We start from the raw sequence: 21,351 nt of genomic DNA, 5'->3' as shown, positions 1-21,351 counted from the left end.
TGTATTGGTGATCTCCTGTTTTTATCACATGATGTATTGGTGATCTCTTGCCTCTATCACATGTTGTATTGGTGATCTATTCCCAGTAGCAGTGATCTGTGTAATATGGCAGATGACCTTTGTCTGTGATGAGAGCCATGCTGCAATGTCGGTGTGTTTATCATACATTCGGTGCCACGTGTACACCCGGTGCACTTACCTGATCCAGCCCGACACCTTCCGCAGCAGGTTGAATTTGGGCGGTTTATATTCATCATCCTTTATAGACAGCGGCAACATCGTGACACCCGCTGCTAAACACACCCGGTCACCCGGTACTCCCTTTATATACACGAGGTTTGCCGCCCCGTCACACTGGCATTAACCGTCCTCCCCCGGCCGACTCTTCTAAGATGTTTCAATGGCTCCGTTTCCTCAGAACCCGTGCCGAGCTCCGGGAGCCGCTTCCTCCTTCCGGGAATTAGCGGTAGCTTGACACGCAAGCACTTGGCAACCAATCACATCACAGAACACCGCACTGACTTCCTGGCAAGAATACCGGAGAGCTCAGCGCTGACTGAGCTTTACTAGGAGGGGGGGGGGGGGGGGGGGGGGGGGGGGGGGGGAGAGGATGTGCCAGGATCAAACATGGCCGCAGCGTGCTTTGCGTCAGTACGTCACGGCGTACGTAAGAAGACAAGGGGACTGCTGTGCAGAGTTGGTAAGTTAGCATTGTGGTTAAGTCGCAGAGTTTGTGTATTGTTGGTAATTATCTGTTATATTTTATATGTATTTGTGTGATTTCATTATTGTCATACAAATGTGTGCAATGTGGGGTTGTTATTGCTTTATCTATTACAGTATTGTGCTTTTATGTTATAGCACTGCATTTAGAGTGCAAAGTCCTCCAGCAGTTGTAAATGGGAATCCTTGGAGGGTTATTCTGTACTCTGTGAGGGATTGGGAAGGTGCCAGTGTTGTCATTGTACAATTCTTCTTGTGTACTTTAATATACCCATCATAAAACATAATTACCTGGTGAGTAAAATTCTTTTATATTTCACCAATCAGAAACTTTATAAATGACGTTTTACCACTGGTACCTCCGACCTTCCTCTGAAGGTATATAAAGAAGGAAGAAAAGGTCAGGACAATAAAATGTAACAATACTTTATTTACAAAATCAAATCTAAAATCAACATATAACAAAGCAAAGTTACAACCGCAACCTAGCTATCCTCTATTTTTAAAATGCTTAAAGTTTTGCCAAACCCAAATTATAGATACACAAAATGTAGAAAGCAAGGAGAGTCAGGGTTTTTCTGGCAAATAAACATATACAGTAGACTCTTGACTATTCGGTCTAATGTGGCGGAAGGGCAGGCCGGATACCAAAAAAGCTGGATAGTCCGGAGTTCTCTAAATACACATTCTAAACATATATAAATGTACTCACTTTTATATGAGTATGAGTAAATAATCAGTTTTTAGTTTTTGAAAAAATGTCCCTAATAGATGGCTGCTTCACCCTTTTAGCCCTCTTCTGCGTTGCAATCCCCCTCCACTTACGCAAGAAGATGATATCAGCTGGCGTCGCTTCCTCCTGCTCACTAATGTACTGCAGAGCTGCCTCAATCGTCTTGAACCCTTCCGAATGTGGGATGAGATTTTTCCTGTCATCTAAGGATGCCTCTTCCTCCTCTTCGTCTATAACTTTACCCAGTCACCATTTCGACAATATAGTTGTCATCAAGTTCGTCATTTGCCATGTATTCTGTAATGTCCTCTGCATTGACATTGTCACAACTCGGTACCAGCCATGAAATAAGTTTACCCATTTTCATTTTCCACTTCGGTTTCACACACGGGTTCAAGGTGGAAATGTCCACCTTCATGGTCCAAAAGAATTTCCAAGACCTTACTATTGATATGTTTGGAATCCTTTCCCATGCTTCAGCCACCCATCTTATGACATCTAGCATGTCAATCGTTTTCAGAGTAATTACGTAGTCTTCATTATTATCAATCACTGATATCAACAAACTGAGAAGACGCCGACAATACTTTTTTATTAGCATTTCAAGGACGCCGGGTCCATTGGCTGACAAACAGGCATCACATTGGGTGGTAAACATAAAGCTTTGATGTCTCCATCCGTGAGTTCTTCAATGGCGAGATGCGAAGGTACGTTGTCAAGACGTAGCACCGCTTTCTCGCAAATTGTTGTCTTTCAGATGTTCTTTTACAGTCGGTACGAGTTCATTTTTGAACCAGGTTTAAAGATTTCTGAATTCATCCATGCTTTCTTTTTATGTGCGTAATACAGGGGGTAGTGATTGCCGATTTTGCAGTTTTTTAAAAGCTTTAGGTTTCTTTGACTTTCCCGCATTACTGCAAGCCAAGATAGTGACTCATTCCTTGCTTTCCTTGTATCCTGGTGCAGCGGCTTCTTTTTTTGATGCAAGGGTGTTTGTAGGGAGCCTGTTATAATTTAAACCGGTCTCATTGCAGTTGTACAACTGCTCCCTAGAAATTCCCTCCTTTTCAATAAGCTTAAAAAGATAATTTTTGAACAAAGGTACAACCTCTTTATCAGCAGATAAAGCTTCCCACTTATAGTAATCCGGCGAATACGGAATCGTTTTTTCCACCGATCTAATCATCCATCACTGGCAGTAAATTCTGAATCTACTCCTTCTATTTGTCGCTTAAATTGCAATGCTTTTTCCTGCAATACTGGCTCAGTAACAGGCAAGCCTTTTCCTCTTAAGTGTTCATGCCATGAAAATAAAGCTTCCTCATCTTCTTTATGTTTACCTATCAGCATAATTTTTCTTACTTTTATTCCACTTCCTCTAGATTGGGCAGCACACCACTTTTCAATTTCTGCTCGATTTTTCTTCCAGTCTCCAACTGTACTTTTCCCGACTCCTAACACTGAAACAATAGTTTTTGCCGTTAGCCAAGAGTCCAGTCACTTTATAGTGTGTAGTTTCTCCTGCATAGTCACTATAACCTTTTTTCATTTATCACCTATTTCTTAACCCTTAATAAAAAAAAAAAAAGAACGAAGGACACCAAACAACAATTTACTAACGTAGCCAGGATCAGGGGCAAATGTATTCCGCACTTGTTGACATCTGATACACAACTGAAGTGAAGAGCACATAGCAGAGCAGGGCAAATCTGCGCATGTCTCAACTTGTGTTATGCACATGGCACATAGGAGGATTCATTAATATTTTTTTAGGCCGGATATTACGGAGGCTGGACAGTCACTAGCCGGATAGTCGAGAGTCTACTGTATTGTGTGTATTATATTTATAGGACACACTGACTTTGGTAGTATGCAAGTGAACTAAAATAGTAGGTTCCTCCTTTAACTCATACGTCAATTCTTATCTAAACGCCCAACACATTTTGAAGATATTTGCTCGCTTCTTCAGGGATGTATTACCTCATGTACAATAGATTTATCATTGGAAGGACATAAAGCTACAGCTCAAATTCAGATCAAAGGTCCCAAACAGGTCCTGGTATTTCTGTGCCAACATCTCTGTGCAGGGTACCAACAACCATCTCTCTGCTGGTACCAACAAGCCGCACCTGTTCACACAGCTAACAATAAATGATCTTGTCAGAGATTTAGATCTTCCTAAAAAGTTCACAGAGTTGCTAGGCTTAAGGCTGAAGGAAAAAAATTGTTGGCAGCAGGTACCTCATTCTCGTGGTTCAGGAAGTATATGTTCAATGAGCCTTAAGCTACAATTCCTCCACTCTCAGTTGGACTACTTCCCAGAGAACTTAGGTTTTGAAGAGTGAAGAGGAAACAAATGGTTACATCAGGATATCAAAGACATGGAAAGGAGGCAGCTGGGGTGGTGGAACTTTAGCATTTCAGATTGCTGACCATTGTTGGGGGCTGCAGGGAGAAACTTTAGACCAAAAACATAAAAGGAAAAGCCTCAAGAGAAGGACAGCAAAAAGGCCATTTAGTACAAGTGTAGAAACCCTGTTTTCTAATACTGTTTTATTCTATTTTACCCCCATATTGGTGTTATGATGCCAGAACCCACCCACTCTCCCATCGCAGGTCTGGACCACCCAGAGCCTGCGATCTCTACAGGGCACATGGTCCACGCCTCTGGCCTGTGTGCCCCCCCAGCAGGGTCCTTCTCCTGACCCCGCTAGTGGTTATACCAGCCAGAGCCGTGGACCACCAGAATTTACACACGGACCAGTGGTTGGGGACCGCTGCTCCAGGACATTGGACTGGGCTGCATGCTGGGTTCATTGACCTAAAATGATTGTATGACCAGGTTAGAAATGTCTTCGTTCACTGGTCCTACTCTATGTCTATGACCAACAGTAGAAGGAAGATTTCCAACATCTACTTCTGTTGTCTATCATTAACATGTACCTGTTAGCTGTAAAAGCCTGACTACAGTGATAACGTTCAGAAACTGATCACCTACTGGTTCCGTCTTACACATTCAAAACATTCTACAGTGCACAAGGAAATATATTCATACTTTCTTGTAGTGCTGGGGGTTTTGCACTTCTACCTTACCTTTTGAGCAAACCTTTCTAATCTGTAACTTTATCATTCATTTGAATCATTAGAATAACATATTTGAATTTACATATAAGAAGAACCATGGTTTTCAGAAAGGTCTTAAAAGACCTTGCATACGTATCTGTCCAAATAATGGTTGGTCTTTGACTATCTTAGAATTCCCAATAAGTGTAAATTTAAAGCTAAACAACTCAACTTGGGTAAAGGAGAAGCTGCAAAGGAGCCAGTCATTTGTTCTGTCCACTTGCTTACATTCTTATAGGAAAAGATAAAGATGGTAAAACAACTTTCATAGAAGTATTTCATTTGTGGTTTTAGCTGATTACCTGGAGTTTAGCATTTGCAAAAAATCTTGACAATAATCATTATAACATGATTTATTTTTTATATTGATGAATGAGTTAACTAACCACACATTACAGCCACGTAAACCATACATGCAGATTATAGAGAACATACCTCTGTGTTTGCTGTGTTCCAGCTATGCCTGCCCTGCTCTCTTCATCCCTACCATCTTTTCTGATGCTTCTTCCACTGATGTTTAAATTCAACCATTTACAGGCCAGGATTATTGCAACCCTTCTCTGCATGGATGATAAAGTTGCATTATCACTACAATAGGCTTTGTACTGCTGTACACTGCACTGTGTATACCTGCAGGAAAAAAGGAAACATATTTCTGAGCCATAAATGTACCCTATTCTGTCCATGTAAATACTTGTTTGTAAGCAAAGCAGCAGATTCAAACTTTGCTAATTATTCATAGTAGTGGGTAAATGCTCATTGTATTGTCTAATATGCAGGTGTGGCATCTGCGATCTCCTATTTATTGTACAGCGCTGCACAATATGTTGGTGCTTCCAATAAAGGCTTTTGGTAATAATATTAAACATTTTAATTAGGCTGGTAATAGATTTTTGTGTTAATTTTTTTCTAAATTTAATTTCTATGTAAGTTGAGCAGAAAAGTGCATCTTTGGTAAAAGTTTTATTTAAAAGATGTTTAGGGTATTGCAGTTTAACAAGATGTTAAGGATGTATTTTTTAAACATTAGGCATGGTAATTTTTGCAAAAATAAGTTCTTGTTTTAGTTTTATGTGAACTCAGATGGCTGAATCAACTTTAATGGAGACCTAGGCAGGCAGATTCATGTCATATCCAATTCGTCCACTAGGTGGTGTTGTGTACATTTCCATTCACATTGGATTACACTTGTATACATCAGTAATGTCTCCAATGGCACAGAACAATAACACCAACACTTCAGCAACATTTCCTGGTGGGGAAACAATTATTTCCATTTAAAACACATGAACCTAGAAGATTCTTTACCAAAGAATGCTTCTGGGATGTCAGCTTTACTGACTTTATTCTGTACCATTTATACCAATAATATATTGTGATTACAAGTTGTAGAACTGTGTTCTCTGATGGATTGTGAAAAAAGTTTGTAACTGTTGCTAAAAGTAGATACTCAAAATCCTTAAAAATGGCAGATCTCTATTCAAATACAAAGAAAAAGTATTGATCTTCTGCCTTTTGTCCGAAATTCCACTGGGAATCCAGTACTCACAATCATCTTTTATTAGCTGCTGGAACATTTTATAGATCAATATTATTGCAATAAAAAAGGGTGAACCCTTCTGTGAGTAATTTGTAATAACTATGTGGAAAAAAGTTTTTTTTATACTGCATTTGTACTGTAAAGTAGTGATCTCCAGACAAAACCCACTGGTTTTATTAGGCTGTCACCTGCAATTAGATGGAGCCTACAAGGTATGTTGGCATTGAATATCAATGATAGGGCATCATTCCTCCCACAGTCATATGGGGCACCATTCTTCCCCATGACATGGGCACCTATCCTATTACTGGCACACAGAGCTCTATTTCACTGACACACTGGCCCCATTCCTACCACTTTTTGTACTACAATGTTTTTCACTTCCACTGACCGCTAATGCCAGGGATTTATTGCTCCAGTATAGGGGCATTTATTACTACTAGCACTGAACAGCAATAAAGGGACACTTTTTTTTTACTTCAACTGATGCCTGGGTATATAATACATCCAATGATGCCAGTCATTTTTTACTCCCACTGTAAAAGCACATTTATTACCACCATGTAACATTAGGAAATAGATTTCAAAGGTAGTCCTTGTCTTTCTCATCCTTGGAAATACTCGAGGAGGAAAGAACAGTGATCTGTCTGTAATGTAAAATCTTTCATGTGTTCTTTAGTGGGGTCTTGGATTATTAGTAGCTCACCTCCCTTATAGAGAACACAAGTGCCACATACCTTCTGTTTTTGCCTTATAACTTATTACACTGACATTGGTGCATTGTTTGGTCCCACTGATTTTCCATGCTTGTGTATTTATTATTCCCACTGACGAAGGGGCATTTTTTAAAAATTCCTACTAAACTGGTTCAAATCTAAATGTTTGTGAAATATAAAAAAAAAACAATTAAAAAGTCAGCGTTAAACCACAAGAGGGCGCTCTGTGTTGTGTATTGAATGGACTTGGCCTGGGTGATTGAGTTATGGTCAGTATGGATTGCTTTAGTTGTCCTCCTAACTGATTATCTGCAGTTTAATTAGAAAACCCTGACTGTTTGTTATCCAGTAGTGAAAGTCCTATTTATGCTGAATAAGATTGTAATCCTTTATATTATAAATTCCTCCTTATAGTGGCATTGTGAAATATAGAGTGCTAAATATAGAGCGGAGCAGAGATAATATAAAGCGTGGAGCTGTGTAAAGTATGTAAAATGTACAAATATCAGACACAAGTAAAGTACATAATATATAGTACTGTGTACATAGCAGCCTGGTGTGATATGTAAATGTACGATGTACAGTTCAGTAGGCAGAGTGGGGCCACATTTAATACAGTATACAGAATGGATAGAATATACTGGCCAGTATACAGTGTTGTGTGGAGAACAGAATTTTCTGTATGGCAATGTTATTGTCTTGGATTTTGAGGAAAACTCCAAACAGATTTCTTAACTTTATTATGCCTGCTCTACATATACCAATCCAATTGAATACAAATTTTGATTTTCATTTACAACCAAAAATGAATGCCTAATCCACTAATCCACATTTTAAAATGGGCAGGTTAGACTGGTGGTGAATGGAAATATGCATTTTAAAAACTTTTTAAAAGTCTGTTTTCAGCTTGTTTGCACTTTAGGTAAAGCCCACTTTCCACCCCCTCTAGCTTTAATTTACTGCCCACTGGCTATTTTGTACCTCATATTCACTGCCCATCACCTTATTCAGCTTAGATTCACTGTCCTCCACATGCCCCCCATCTACTCCCCACACTCTGTTTCCTTAACCATCTTCACACGGTTAATAAGGACAACAAATACAAGCCACAACAACTTCAAACTGCCTTGGTCTTTGCATGCATAAGACTGTTATCCACCTAATACCTGTTGAGTGTTACTTTCTATGTGAGTCCATAACTGCTGTTGAAATTTATAGTTGGGTACAGTAGTGGCTGTTGTTCTTATCTACATGCAACCACCATCATTGTGTAGACACAGGCATCTTTACAGCAGCTAAATGTTTCCTCACTATTTTAAAGTACAGGCAGGGGGACCTTCATCTGGGTGCAAGGAAGGTGGCGGAAACATGTTTGGCATGATTGTTGTAGAAAAATATGTAATGAATGAGTTATTCTTCTGTCACTGTTACAAAATTACTCCGATCTGTGGCAGTCTGCCATCCATACATCTCCAATGCATTTTTTGGGACTTGCATTGACAAGTATTGATATGGGTATACCTTTGTTTTTCACTTTCTCAACACTTTTCTTGTCAGTGTCGTCATGAGATTTTCCTATTAAAAGAAGAGACACCTTCTGGATATGAGGTACAAGTACCAATGTATTATATCTATTCATCTCTAATATAAGCCAGTAATAAAATACCAGCTAAAATGGAATTGGCTGAACTCCTCACACTTGGTCTAGTATGGAGCATAATGCACCGAGTATCCCCTTCTTTCATTTTGTTCTTCTCTATACTTAATTTCTGCAATCTATGGTGCCCTTAAGGGGTTCCCAGAGATCAGTAACAACAGATACCAGAACAAATATGGAGTTTATGTATTTATGAACTCTGAATGTGCTGATGTTCTGTATTCCTTGTATTCAGTGTTTGTTGTTGACATGTTTTTGTCTTTTTCTCCCTTTCTGTTCACCTTGTTGTTATTTTATTTGCTCTAATTACATAGTTAAGTTATATTTTTATATTGTAAAATTTAAAAAAAACTTATTGAAACCAAAATGTAATTGGCTGCTATAAATACACCTCCAGTTTATATTTTTGTTCAGTCAAATTTATTGATATTTTTTTGTATGTTTCATGCAGATTCCTAGGAAGGTTGCAGAGGATGAAGATTCTCCGTGTATTCTGTGCTTTTCTTGTTCTCCTCCTCTTCCTGTTTGGCGCTCTTGCTGCCCTCCTGCCCGCTCCCCATGAAGATTCTATTTTAGGAGTTCGGAGGGGAGCATCTTTCCCCAGCCTCTCCCCACAGGACTCTTTTACTCTAATAATGCAGAGTTTTAACAGAACTGATTTGTTACTGAAAATGTTAAATCACTACCAGGCCATGCCCCAGCTCCACAGTATAATTGTGGTGTGGAATAATATTGGGCAGGCCACCCCACAGGAGTTATGGGAAAGTCTTGGTCCCCATCCTGTGCCTGTTTACTTCAAGAAACAGAGTACTAATCTCATGCGGAATAGGCTGCAAAACTTTCCAGAGATACAAACCCAAGGTGAGTGCCACTAATATGTCTAGCCATACAAATCCATTGGATAAGTCTATGATATTCTATGACCTGTAACTTCTGCATATAAATCATAGGCTCTGTCCACCTTCTTTAGCTGTTTTGTGGGAGTCTCACTTTTCTTGTTTGGCTTTAAACCATTCAGAAATGTATATAATGCTGCAGGAATAGGGAAACACCATTTTAGAAAGTGACAGCTTGGAGACACAATACAGAGTCCCAGGATACCTAATCTGGACATCTTTACTGTTTGCTTCTGTCTGGAGCTGCATATTCTTTGCAGAAACAGGGGCATCTAGATCTTGAATCCACTGTGCATCACATAGTTTATATCGTTCTATGTCTGGGTCCATTGTTCTATGGTTGGTTGGGGCCACAAGTAAGGCCTTAGCCATAGGAACAAATGGGGCAGAGGTGGGGGAAATTTTAAAGGTTGACTACACTTTAAGAACCTTCATTTTAATTTAATTAGATATAGATTAGCTTTCATCAGTGAGATATATAAAACAAATGGCTTCTAAAGAATAGGAATGTGGATAACCTATAAAAACAAATTATAAAGGAAATATCTACCAAGGAAGTGTGGAACCTGCCATTGGTGATTTCTCTTTCTAAAAATAAACATTGCTTGGTTCAGATAGACAAAGTTCCTAAAGCAGTCTGAAAGCCAGTATGTGTCTCTACAAATCTTAAACCTTTTTATACATTTTGAGAACATGCATTAACCAATCAATATTACCATTCTTTATTATCAAAAGGTGAAAATCAACCTATTAAAACCAAGGGGCTGCACAAGACATATGAAGCTGTTCTTTATATGTTCTTATCTCTGAGTGTCTCCGCCTCTGTACCAAGTATCAGGAATATGAAGTGCACCTGTCATTCTACACATGTTCGTTATCTTGGGCTACTTTATTTTCTAATCAGGAAGCTGTTCTTGACTGTTGGCATTGCCGGCCAGCTCATGATATTTTGGCATTATCTTTTCTCACATGCCAGACATTATCTTTTCTTACATTCCTACATGCCAGAAAATGAAACTTTCTGTACACCAGTATATTGTTTAATGTAGACAGCTAAACAAGAGGCAGGGTATCATTTTTATTCCACATCTGGCTGTTAAGTCAGTGGTCTTAGGATGTTACCTGGAACAAGTGGTCATATTAGGAGTTGTGATGTGATTTTGCCTTTATTCTTTCCATGCTTGTTACTGTACATGAAAACAAACACGCAACCAGCATTTTCAGTTTTATTGAGACCTCCAGGTCAAGTTTAAATTCGACTGGAGGCTGTAAGGATAATTCTGATACATTGATGCATCAGGCTTTGTTAGTGATAACTAGGAAACAGGAGTAAATGTATTTGGGAATACTGTCCTGCTTTACAAACTTTATCATTTAATCTGAAATGTACAAGGAACGTCCCCAATTATAAATTCCAAATTTCCGCATCCAAATTTTAAATATACACAAAGAAATGTATCACAACATTGAATGGACTTTTATGTCACACTTAAATCATAAATAAACATTGCCTGTAAAATATACAATAATACAAATATAATTTATTGTGCCACTAATAAAATCTCCACATATTATTAAATACAATATTGTAATATATCAATTTTTCTACTCCTCTTGACGAGTTTCACAAATTTTCTTTTACTTCTTCACAATTATTGGGATATTTATCACAATGATTATCCACAGAGTGGTAGAGAAGACTGGAGATTTTTCCATTTGATAGCCCTGCATCTGTCTCATAGCCATTTACAGAGTTTTGGAGAAGTGGCAAGCAGCACAAACCATAATAGAGAGCCATAGTTGGGGTTAATCCTTTAAAGATGTCTCCTAGATTTACAGTCCCATCCTTTATATAATCTCAATATTGTAGACTGGTGAACTCACCTGATGCATTTCAAGATATGTATATAGGTGCATCAGAGAGGCAGCACATTAACCTTGCAAAACTGAATGTTTTAGCTTTGTAACCTTTCAGTATTCACAATGAGTTAAGACGTACACAATGTTAACATTACTGTTACTGCTTAGCAGTAATGATGTGAACAGTGCAATAATGTGGGATATAAATGTTCTGTCTCTTCCAGCTGTGCTAATGATGGATGATGACACACTCTTTAGTGCATTTGACATCTCCTTTGCTTTCTCCGTCTGGCAGGTAATTAAAATAGATGATGTCTGAACTGTGATTGTTCAACCTGGATCATTAGCTCTGCTGTTCATATTCTACCAGTAATTAAACATAATGGCTGTTGTAAAACATAAGGATTTATTTATGTAGCCAGATTCCAGTTTTTGTAGCCGATTACACATCTGCCACTCACAAGCAAACACTGACTCTCTATTTCATTAGTAAGCAGACAAGCCACAAGATATGGCGCATGTGACAACAAGGGTGAAATTTATATAAATGGGAGCTATTTTATCTGTCAAATGATTTGTATTGTTTTCATTCTAGTCCTGAGATTTACAAAGCTCTTCCCCACCCTGTGAATGGACATGGAAAATAGAAGCAGCACACTGATGAGCTAACCTCTCCATCACTCTATTAACATGCTTTTTACACTGCAGCATTCCTGATTGGCACTTTGCACTGCTTCTCTATCCCCCCTCTAAGCTCTGTATTAAAATAAAGCTGATAGCAAGCACGTCACATACCCACAGTGCTTACATATAAATTTTATGTCGTGTACATTATTACAGCGCTGAATTTATTAATTTGTGCTTTTTATAGTCAATTTCACTTCTGGTGCTGTAGAGAAAAAAAATAACAGTTGCAAAAGATCGCTTTGAAAAATGGGAACCTAATTTGGCCAATTTTCTACTTTTAGATGCTAACGCTGTATTGTGCTACAACTGTTTAATTATTGTGAACTGAACAGTAAATAGGCCTGCTTGATAGAAAATATATCTTTCAAGGTTGTAATCATTTTGTACAAGTTGTTCAATGGTATAGGTACCTTTTCTTTTTTACTTTTATAATTTTTTTTGTATGTATTTTTTATTTTATTTGAGACTATGCCTGTAACATCCTCCTCTCTGGTAACTAGACTTTCTCCTCTACAATCTATTATGAATGCTGCAGCCAAACTTATCCATGCTTCCCACCGCTCTTCCTCTCTTCTTCTCTTTGTAGTTCTCTTCATTGGCTTACATTTCATCTTGGAATCGAATTTAAGCTCCTCTGCTTTGTCTTCAAATCTCCCCACAGTTCCCCCTAGCCACTCTCTTCGCTCCTTCAATGACCTCCTAATGACTTCCTCATTCATAACCACATCACACGCAGGGCTCCAAGACTTTTCTAGTGCTGCACCAACTCTCTGGACTGGCCTTCCTCATGCTATTCGGCTTGCTTTTACTTTTAGGTCATTTAAAAGAGCACTCAAATCCCATTTTTTCAAACTTGCCTACCCATCTTCTTCTGCCTTTAAAACCCTCACTACTTTAGACACATATCTTACTGAGTGACAGTAGTACAGATAGATAGACATATCATTGTGATATTAAAAATAATAATTAAAACACCATTTTACTTGCTTCTTTTAACATGTTAGCACTAATAAATGTTTTGTTTGAAGTTGTAAAATAACACTTTTCAATGTGATACCCCCTGTGTATAATGAAATGTCAGTGATTCATATTGTGTGTCTTGGATTCTGAAAAAGCAAGATAATATTGTATAAAGAGCCTAAAATGTAGATTACAAGAAAATCAGTATACCCTTGTTTTCTATAATATATACACTATTGATATAAAATATGATTTGATTCTCCATATTGTATTTTTCTTAAAAATAAATAAGTCTTATTTTTTTACAACCATAATATTTATCGTCTATTCTCTGTCTTTTCTACAGCAATTTCCCAGTCAGATTGTGGGTTTTGTGCCTAGGAAGCATGTTGTATCACCCTCCGGGATATTGAGCTATGGCAGCTTTGAACTCCAGGCAATGGACTCTGGACCCGGTGACAAATACTCACTAATTCTTATTGGAGCTGCATTTTTTCACAAAGACTACCTGAAGCTCTTCCAGGAGCAGCCCACCCCAATCCATAACATGATTGACCAGACACAGAACTGTGATGATATTGCAATGAACTTCATGGTTGCAAATTACACAGGAAGAGCTTCTGGTGTGCTGGTAAAACCAATAGATATGAGGAACTTGGAAAAGGATGCAGTAAGTGGGTACACTGGGATGTGGCACCGGCCAGAACATCTCTTGCAGAGGTCATATTGTCTCAACAAGTTGGTGGGCATATATGGGAAGATGCCCCTGAGATATTCCAATATAATGATTTCCCAGTTTGGTTTTCCCAATTATGCTAATCACAAATCTAAATCATAAAGAGTGGAGATGTCCAAGGATGTCGTTTTGAGTTTACACCAGTGTAATATTTCAGTTTGGGGGCATATTATGATACTGTAGATCCAATTAATGGTTCACAATAGAGAAAAATGTTAGTTAGTTTTTAGCCTGAAAGAAATACAGAATGTAGGAACTCTACAACAACAGGTATTTTTTTAGTTGGTGATCAGAAATGTCAGCCCCCATATCTCTCTCTTTTTTTAAATATTTGTCCTAGCTTTTATTTACTTTTTTATTTTTTGGTAAGCCTTCTATCCAGTCTAAAATAGGTTACAGTTATTGTATGACTTAAAAAACAGCACTCCATTGTGTATTTGTAAGGTTTACTTACCTATGTAATGTTATGGAAGAAAATTAGGCTTCTTTACATGCAACCCATGGGGCATTTGAGAGAGTTGTATATTTGTGTAATAAGGTAGTTGAATTTTTTTAAATAAACACAGCTCAATGTTTTTTTTGGCTTGAGTTCTTTGTTTGCAGCATTTAGGTTTAGCATTATCTGGGGAAATATCATTGAGACATTTTATATTGTACTCATATGTGAATGAACTTTTTCATTTGATCTGGTGTCTTTTGGGTCCAAAACATAGCTGTAGATCAACTTGCTTCAGACACAACAGGCCAGAAACCATTTTTTTTTACTTATCTGTAGGCAGTACTAAATTACAATAAAAATATTTTTTAGTAGGGAAGTTAACACTTCTAAATACCACTTCTAATACTTCTGTAAAATGTTTTGTTCCATGTAAATATAGAAAATAACTAGTGTTTGCTAGTGTTAATATTGCAAAAATCAGCTTTTTGAATGTGCTAATGTCTTATTGGGATTTTGATTGCTGTGCCAATTATATTACCCTATATCAGTGGTGCCCAAACTTTTTTGGCTTGTGAGCTACTCAAAATGATCTACCAACAATAAAAATGCTAAACATTTATTTATTTATATATATACCCAGTATGACACAGAAGTGAGTGAGGCTAATGAGATATTGAGTGGCAGAACATTCCACAGACATTGCACTACAGGACTATAGTGACAGGAAAGCTACATTTCACCTGTCATAGGAGACGTAATGCACAAGAAAAAATACTGCTCCACAAAAAACCACCCAGCACTGCTCACCTCAGACTGCCCTCCTGCCCTCTCTGCCTCTCTTCCCACTGTTACAGGACATCCCCAGCATCCCTATAGATGTACAGCCGGGCTGCCAGTAAACAGCAGGGAGGGGTAAGGTAGGGCTCTGCGATCAACTGGTAGATGGCGATCGATGTTTTGGGCACCCCTGCCCTATATACTCAAGTATAAACTAAGATTATTTGTCTCTATGTGGATGTGGCCATTTTGTTAGAGAAGCAAGAACAGCCCCTTTGATTACTGATGGTATAATGAAAAAGGGGCAGCAGGAGAGGAAACCGATCCACAAAGTCAATGGCTTTAGAATAGTGAGTGTCACAGTTTTCCCAGCAGAAAAGAAAGGAGGCCAAATTTAGCAGCATACACAAAATATCCTCAAAGTCGGGAAAACAATATGCATGTTTATTTGGAAACAAATACTTACAAGACACAGCAAACAATAGTGAATTTGAAACAAACAACTCTTAAACAGTACAAACAACTCTTAAACATAAAGTGACAGTAAGTAATATACACTATGAACAACATATAAGGATAAACTGGAACAAGGCATGGACCAGATATTTTCAATAGGCAACCAACAAGGATACAGGTACAGGGTACAGGTCTAGATCCAATGCTACTGCAATGTAAGGCATATTATGGTAGCATATAAGCCTACTAGTAACAAGCCATACGTGTTGATAACCAGGAGGTAAATCTGCAATAAGCCACCTGCTGGTTACCAATGGAGGCACATGCAAAACCACAGTGCCACCAACAGGCAACACAAGGAGCTGCAGTTTTATTGACAGGGAAATTCTTGCACTGCATGTCTTCAGGTATAGCATAGTAAAAATACAATTCTTATCCCAAATTTTCCAAAACTTTCAGTCAGAGGCAGCAGTGCTTTAGATGATACTACACTGTAGATATACAACTACTTTATGAGAGCACAGTCATTTGTAATGTGCACTTCTAGTTTTCTGAAGGAACTTAATGTAGATCTTTCAGGATACTGTTAACATTTCTAAATGTTTTGTTTTAATGTGTATCATCTTTTAAGGATATCTTGTCCTTGTTCCTTTATGCCTTATACGTGCAAACTGTTTTTATTGTACTTTCTTTAAATGTATATGAGTTTGTGTTTCAGATCGAGGTTTGGAATATTGGATTCCCTGTCTAGTATGTTTTATGTCAAAGAAATTGCTGCTATGATCTAAAGTTGTGATCATTTTTTGTACAAATGTAACAAACAAAATTATTGTATACATTTTTTTATTTCAGAAAATTAATGTGAAAAAAAGTTTTATTTAGTAAATAAAAAAAAAGATTTCTTCCTTTGTTTTATTATAGTTTAAGGCTAATGGGTCTATTGGGGAATTGGGTGGAGGAAGTTGAAAACATAAAACACATAAGTAGTAGAATAGCACTTCCACTGTATTGATACAATAAAGTCCCAAAGCTGATGCTTCAGAACTGTGTGGATGGGGAAAGGTGGGTGATTTAGAACAGCGGTCGCCAACCAGTGGTCCGTGACGTCAGTGTAGTCTTAAGTTGTACGAGGCAACTGTTGCTGAGCTGTACGCTTTAGTATTGTTTCCACCATTACAACAGTCACCCCGCTCTGCGAATACGGATTCTCATCTAATTGTTTTACTTACAAATAGTTTGACTTTGCTAACTATCATTTCTTTTTTGGTCTTAGATTCTAACAAAATAATCCCATATTGAGTGAGAAAAAAGCAGACAAATATATTGCATTTCTTTAGTAATTCCAAAGATAATGCAACTAATGATAATAGTAACAATAGTAATACTTCACTTACCCGTGATCTGATCAAGGAATCAGAGCCTCCACAGTCCTTGTCAGGCACCATTAGGAAGATCATTATTTTACAAATGTATTTATCTTTTTAAAAAAATTCAAATTAATGGTCCATGTGATTTAAAATGATTTTAGTGGTCCGTGAGGTCAGAAAGGTTGGCAACCACTGCTTTAGAACATTCACTTGTGGTTTTCCCATAACATTACAATCATCAGATGTAACATTTAGACAAATCTGGTAATTATCCCGTCTAACATTTTAATTGACAAGTGGCAAATCGGATTCTCAGAAATGTGTGACGTAGCTAGAAGAAGGAAGGAGAGCGACAAGGATGAAGGAGGATTCCAGGACGACGTAAGACCAAATTGAGGACATCTCCGGCAGGATGGAGGGACCTGTGGAATTAAAGGCTTGACAGTTGTCTCTAGAACATGTGTTCCCATTGGAAGGTTACTCTTCACCTCGTTTTTGGGACAGCTCAATGATTTGGCATTCACTCACTTTATTTCTAAGTGACAGTGGTCACCAATACAAATAGATGGATAGCATTCCCCAGTGAGGTGGCAGACAGCACTAAAATGTCAACTTTTTAAATCCTTTCAAAACAAAAATTTTTGACAAAAAGGTTTGTCTTGAGAAATCAGTGGTTTCAGACCCACGGACCACTAAATTTACCATCTACGGGCCGTGCATGCACGGGGAGTCGTGTGTCACTTAAAAGGGAAGAAACTTCCCCCTGAGTGACTTCATGCCAGAACCCACCCACTTTCTCATCGCCAGTCTGAGACACAACCTGCCATGAGCCTGTGATCGGTACAAGGAACATGGTCCGTGGCTTTGGCTGTTGTGCCCTCCCAGCAAGGTGCTGCTTTTAAACCCCGCTGGGGTGCACCAGCCAGAGCCACGGACCACCAAAATTTTCTCTGGGACCACCAGTTTGTGACCCCTGCTTTAAATCCCACTAAGAGCAGTATTAAAATGTCGGGTTTTTATCTGTATGCTCCATTTTATGCCTTGATATGCACCCTGACACAATGCTCTCCTCAGTCTTAATCTAAAGTCACAAACTTTTCTCTGACAGACATAAGGTAATCTTTTGGCTAAATACAAGAGCACTCTATATGTGTGATACCTTCTTGGAGCTAGAATATGCCCTTTGCATAATCTTTTTTCTTCAGCTGGGGCACTGTTGTTCATTTGATGCCTATTTAAATAAAAAAATATTAAATGAATTGTATTTGCAATTAAAAAGAATCCAGTAATAAAGCTTCAGAGATATTTTAACTAAAAAATAATATATTTTAGTTTACATGTCCTTAAATGTGGTGGAAACATTAGCTTTCTTTTCTTCTGCCTAATTTTCTGTTGGTATAGAAAAATAACTGATGACAGAAATAATGGTAATAAAACTACCCATGGCACAAAACTTGCAATGTTGTCAGCTTGTTATCTTCTGCAAAGTACAAGAAAAAACACTCTAATGCTAATAATACTAATAATGCTAATAATACTTGAAGATAGGTGCATGGATACAGTGCATTAAGTAAGCATTGTCATTCTAGAACATGAAGTGTGTTACTGGCAAGGTCACCAGTTGATAATAAAAGAACGAGGGTCTGAAAAAAAAGGAATGCAGCCACAACATATAAGGACTGGTAAACTGTAATATATTCGGTTTTCATTTTTGGATCTGGATGCCGGTATTTGGGTGCCAGTTGCATTATTTTCTGCCTAATTTTTAGAGTATAGTAGTTATCCAGCTAAAAAACCCAAAGCTGTGGACTGTCTCCACAGCCATTAATAAATGTCTATTTACTACAGTATTTCCATATGTAAGAAAGTTTCTTTTTGGCCTAAAAAAGAGGCAAAAGATGTGCAGTCGCAGAGGCCTCTAGTGTGAAAAGGTCCAACCTAGCTGCTCATTGACCCGTCCCCTAAGCCTTGAAACTCTATCTACCCCGAGGCTTCTTATAGATGCGCAGGTACTGGAGGTCTTTGGTTGTGTGGACAGATGTTGGCTTTTAATTCTGAGTTTTTATTTTCAATTCCTAAATATATTTTTAACTTCTTTGTCTTTTAAATATATTTCATACTTTTAAAAGGTACCGTTATGCCTAAGGCACTATTTACTATCAGCACAGTGCAGCAGTGTTCCTGTTTCGAGTTCCATTCTTGCGGTAAATGTTGTTTTTATCATTTTACTCAGACCATTTCTAAAAGTCTTGATCACACCCTTGGTACAGCCGTTAAACCACAGTACTATCATCACACTTTGTAATATTGTGAATGAAACAAGGTGTCCGGTCCGGAAACTTTATCTGCTCCTGGCACTTACAAGTCAGAGGAGTTTAGTTCTCAGGAGGAACTTTTTAGGAGGAAACAGAATGCTTACACAGGCTGCAGACAATGCCACACAACAGCCAAGACTTTTCCTCTAAACACTTGTGTTCTGTTTTTTGGAGTTTTTATACCTCAGAATATACTTCCATTTTTTACCACATCTTTATCCTGATTTTGAGTTCCAAGTAAAATTTCATAGAGGGATTAGTTAGGATTTCCAGGAATATTGTTTACTAAAGAAAGGACCCATTTATCCTATACATACATGTATTAGGGAACCATATGAAATACCTAACATGCATCTCCAGTTAAAGAAAAAAACTCAACTCACCAGTGCAATAATCTAATCTAGAACAACCCCCCTACCTTGCCACACACATACCATTGTGATTACCTACTTCTCCCTTCCAATGGTGAAAACCTTCTCAAGTAAAAAAAAAGGAATTCTCCATCAATGCATTATTGAAATATCGATAACGCACTGATCAGGAATGTTATATTTTTCTAATCCAGTGTTTCTCGAATCTTTTTACCATAGGGGAACCCTTCAAATACCTTTTAGGTACTCAGGGAACCCCTGCTATGATTACTATATCCACAGCTAACAGTACAATAGCTGGTTGATTAGTGGTAAGAATGCTTCTTGCATTGCTGGCAATTTGGAAGAATGCAACTCTTACAGATGAGCCCCTTGCAACCTCTGGAAGAACCCTGGTTGAGAAACACCATTCTAATGTATTTTCATTAGGTTCTATATTTGTATTTGTCTTAAAATTAAATCTAAAAAAAAATTCATTTATTGACCAATGTTTGATTGGCATAACACTGCACAGGAATAAAACCTTTGTAGGTTTTAAAGAACCTTACCCTACTGAATGAAACTAAAATTAGGTTTTGGATATACACCTTCAAGAATACAGAGCTGCATTGGTTTAGTGTTCAACTTCAAGAAAGTTGCTTTAAAGGATTTAGGAGAACCTCCTAAAAGCATGCTAAAAGCTTTGTAAATGCTATGTGAAGTATTGCAATACTATTTTTTTTTTATTCAAAAAAAAAAAAAAAAACTACAAGGTTTAATAAGTCAAGTCATGCAAAAAAACCCAAAAAGACTCTCACATGGGTCTATTTATCAATGCTGCCAATCAATTTTTACCTAAGATTTACCAATTTCCACTAAGATTCATTAAAAAAATAATTAAATCTAGTGTGGCGGTTGTGTGCAAAAACCCAGGTTAATAGACCACCTTCAAATATGCACAACACCAGCAGCATCTTTTAATATAGCATGTTACAAACTATCAATGCTCAAAGTGGCATCTTTTAAAACAGTATTAACCAAAGGGTGTGTATTGTAGGTACCACCCTAAATATAAGTTAGCCAAAAATTGAAATGTCACACTTTGTAAACAACTACTTTCTTTTATCTTTAAATACCAGTACATTTTTTGCTTTTTTGCTATTAACCAGGTCAGCTCTCATTCTTAGGCAGCTATAGTATGTTACAGATTGTGTATATATATATATATATATATATATATATATATATATATATATATATATATTGTGATACCAAGGCAGGATTGGAGGTGGAATGGAGATATATTTGCCCAGGATTCCTTTTTTATGTGAGGTATATTTGCCTAAGTTTCCTCTCCTGTGTGAAGTAGCAGGTGGAAGACTCTCACCTGTGAGATGATTAATGAAGAAACACTGAGGGTGGGGATATAACACAGAGCCAGGAGCTCAGTCAGGAGCCTAACTTGGAGAGACACAGACAGGGGTCTGTGCAGGCTCAGCTTAACTTGGAAAAGACACAGACAAGGGTCTGTGCGGGCTCAGCCTAATTTGGAGAGACACAGACAGGAGTCTGTGCCTGGGGACACAGAAAGTTGGTCTGGGTGAATGAATGGAAACCTGACTAAAAGGTTGCTGATAGCTTTGTTTGGAGCTGACAGGGAGAAGCCCTCCAGCTGATAGACAGGAACATTGGATGTATAGTAAGTGCCGGACAGGCAAGGTTTTCTTTTGCTAGTTTTGTTATTTTATATGCAACCTTCAATAAACCTGGCTGCAAGCCAGCTTAACACTTATACCTTGATGTGTGATATGAGCTGGATGAACCAGACAAGTGTCCTTTGACCCCAGCAAAGGCGATTCTGAGCTTAACCCCTCACAATATATATATATAAGTGTATTATTTATGTTGAGAGTTACAACAATGCATATTGCTTCCAGAAAGTCAAGACTTATTGAATTAATGGTCAATGTATTAGCCAGACAACTAGCATCCAAAGAAAGGAATTGGTAGTTGTAG

At 37.9% G+C, this 21,351-nt stretch overlaps 2 protein-coding genes across 4 annotated transcripts in view; one reads left to right on the top strand and one right to left on the bottom strand.

The window, feature by feature from the left end:
- SLC30A7 (solute carrier family 30 member 7) overlaps positions 1–561 on the bottom strand; it is a 21,513-nt gene extending 20,952 nt beyond the window's left edge. Inside the window, exon 1 of the mRNA XM_072420006.1 lies at positions 200–561. Coding sequence (XP_072276107.1) covers positions 200–279 — 80 coding nt within the window. The 5' untranslated portion in view covers positions 280–561. The remainder of the gene's footprint in view (positions 1–199) is intronic.
- Positions 562–648: 87 nt separating this feature from the next.
- Positions 649–16,205, top strand: EXTL2 (exostosin like glycosyltransferase 2). 3 transcript variants are annotated; one of them, XM_072420004.1, is made up of 5 exons: positions 649–700; positions 8,393–8,443; positions 8,944–9,353; positions 11,473–11,543; positions 13,242–16,205. In XM_072420004.1, the coding sequence occupies exons 2-5, from the start codon at positions 8,439–8,441 to the stop codon at positions 13,731–13,733; spliced, it is 978 nt and encodes a 325-aa protein (XP_072276105.1). In that variant the 5' UTR covers positions 649–700; positions 8,393–8,438; the 3' UTR covers positions 13,734–16,205. The 3 variants fall into 3 exon arrangements, with proteins under 3 accessions (XP_072276105.1, XP_072276104.1, XP_072276106.1); XM_072420003.1 differs by lacking the exon at positions 649–700 and having other exon boundaries at positions 7,260–8,443; XM_072420005.1 differs by lacking the exons at positions 649–700; positions 11,473–11,543 and having other exon boundaries at positions 7,260–8,443; positions 13,242–13,424.
- Positions 16,206–21,351: the final 5,146 nt, after the last annotated feature.

Source organism: Pyxicephalus adspersus, chromosome 8 (assembly GCF_032062135.1).
Source record: "Pyxicephalus adspersus chromosome 8, UCB_Pads_2.0, whole genome shotgun sequence".
Classification (NCBI taxonomy): Eukaryota; Metazoa; Chordata; class Amphibia; order Anura; family Pyxicephalidae; genus Pyxicephalus; species Pyxicephalus adspersus.
Note: the sequence above shows the minus strand (reverse complement) of the source record. Positions and strands in the feature narration are given on the sequence as shown.

What these genes read in the sequence shown, in the direction of transcription:
- EXTL2 (XM_072420004.1), top strand. An exon ending in TCCAGAGATACAAACCCAAG is followed by an intron (nt 9,354 to 11,472) that starts GTGAGTGCCACT and finishes TGTCTCTTCCAG; the next exon opens with CTGTGCTAATGATGGATGAT. An exon ending in TTGCTTTCTCCGTCTGGCAG is followed by an intron (nt 11,544 to 13,241) that starts GTAATTAAAATA and finishes TCTTTTCTACAG; the next exon opens with CAATTTCCCAGTCAGATTGT.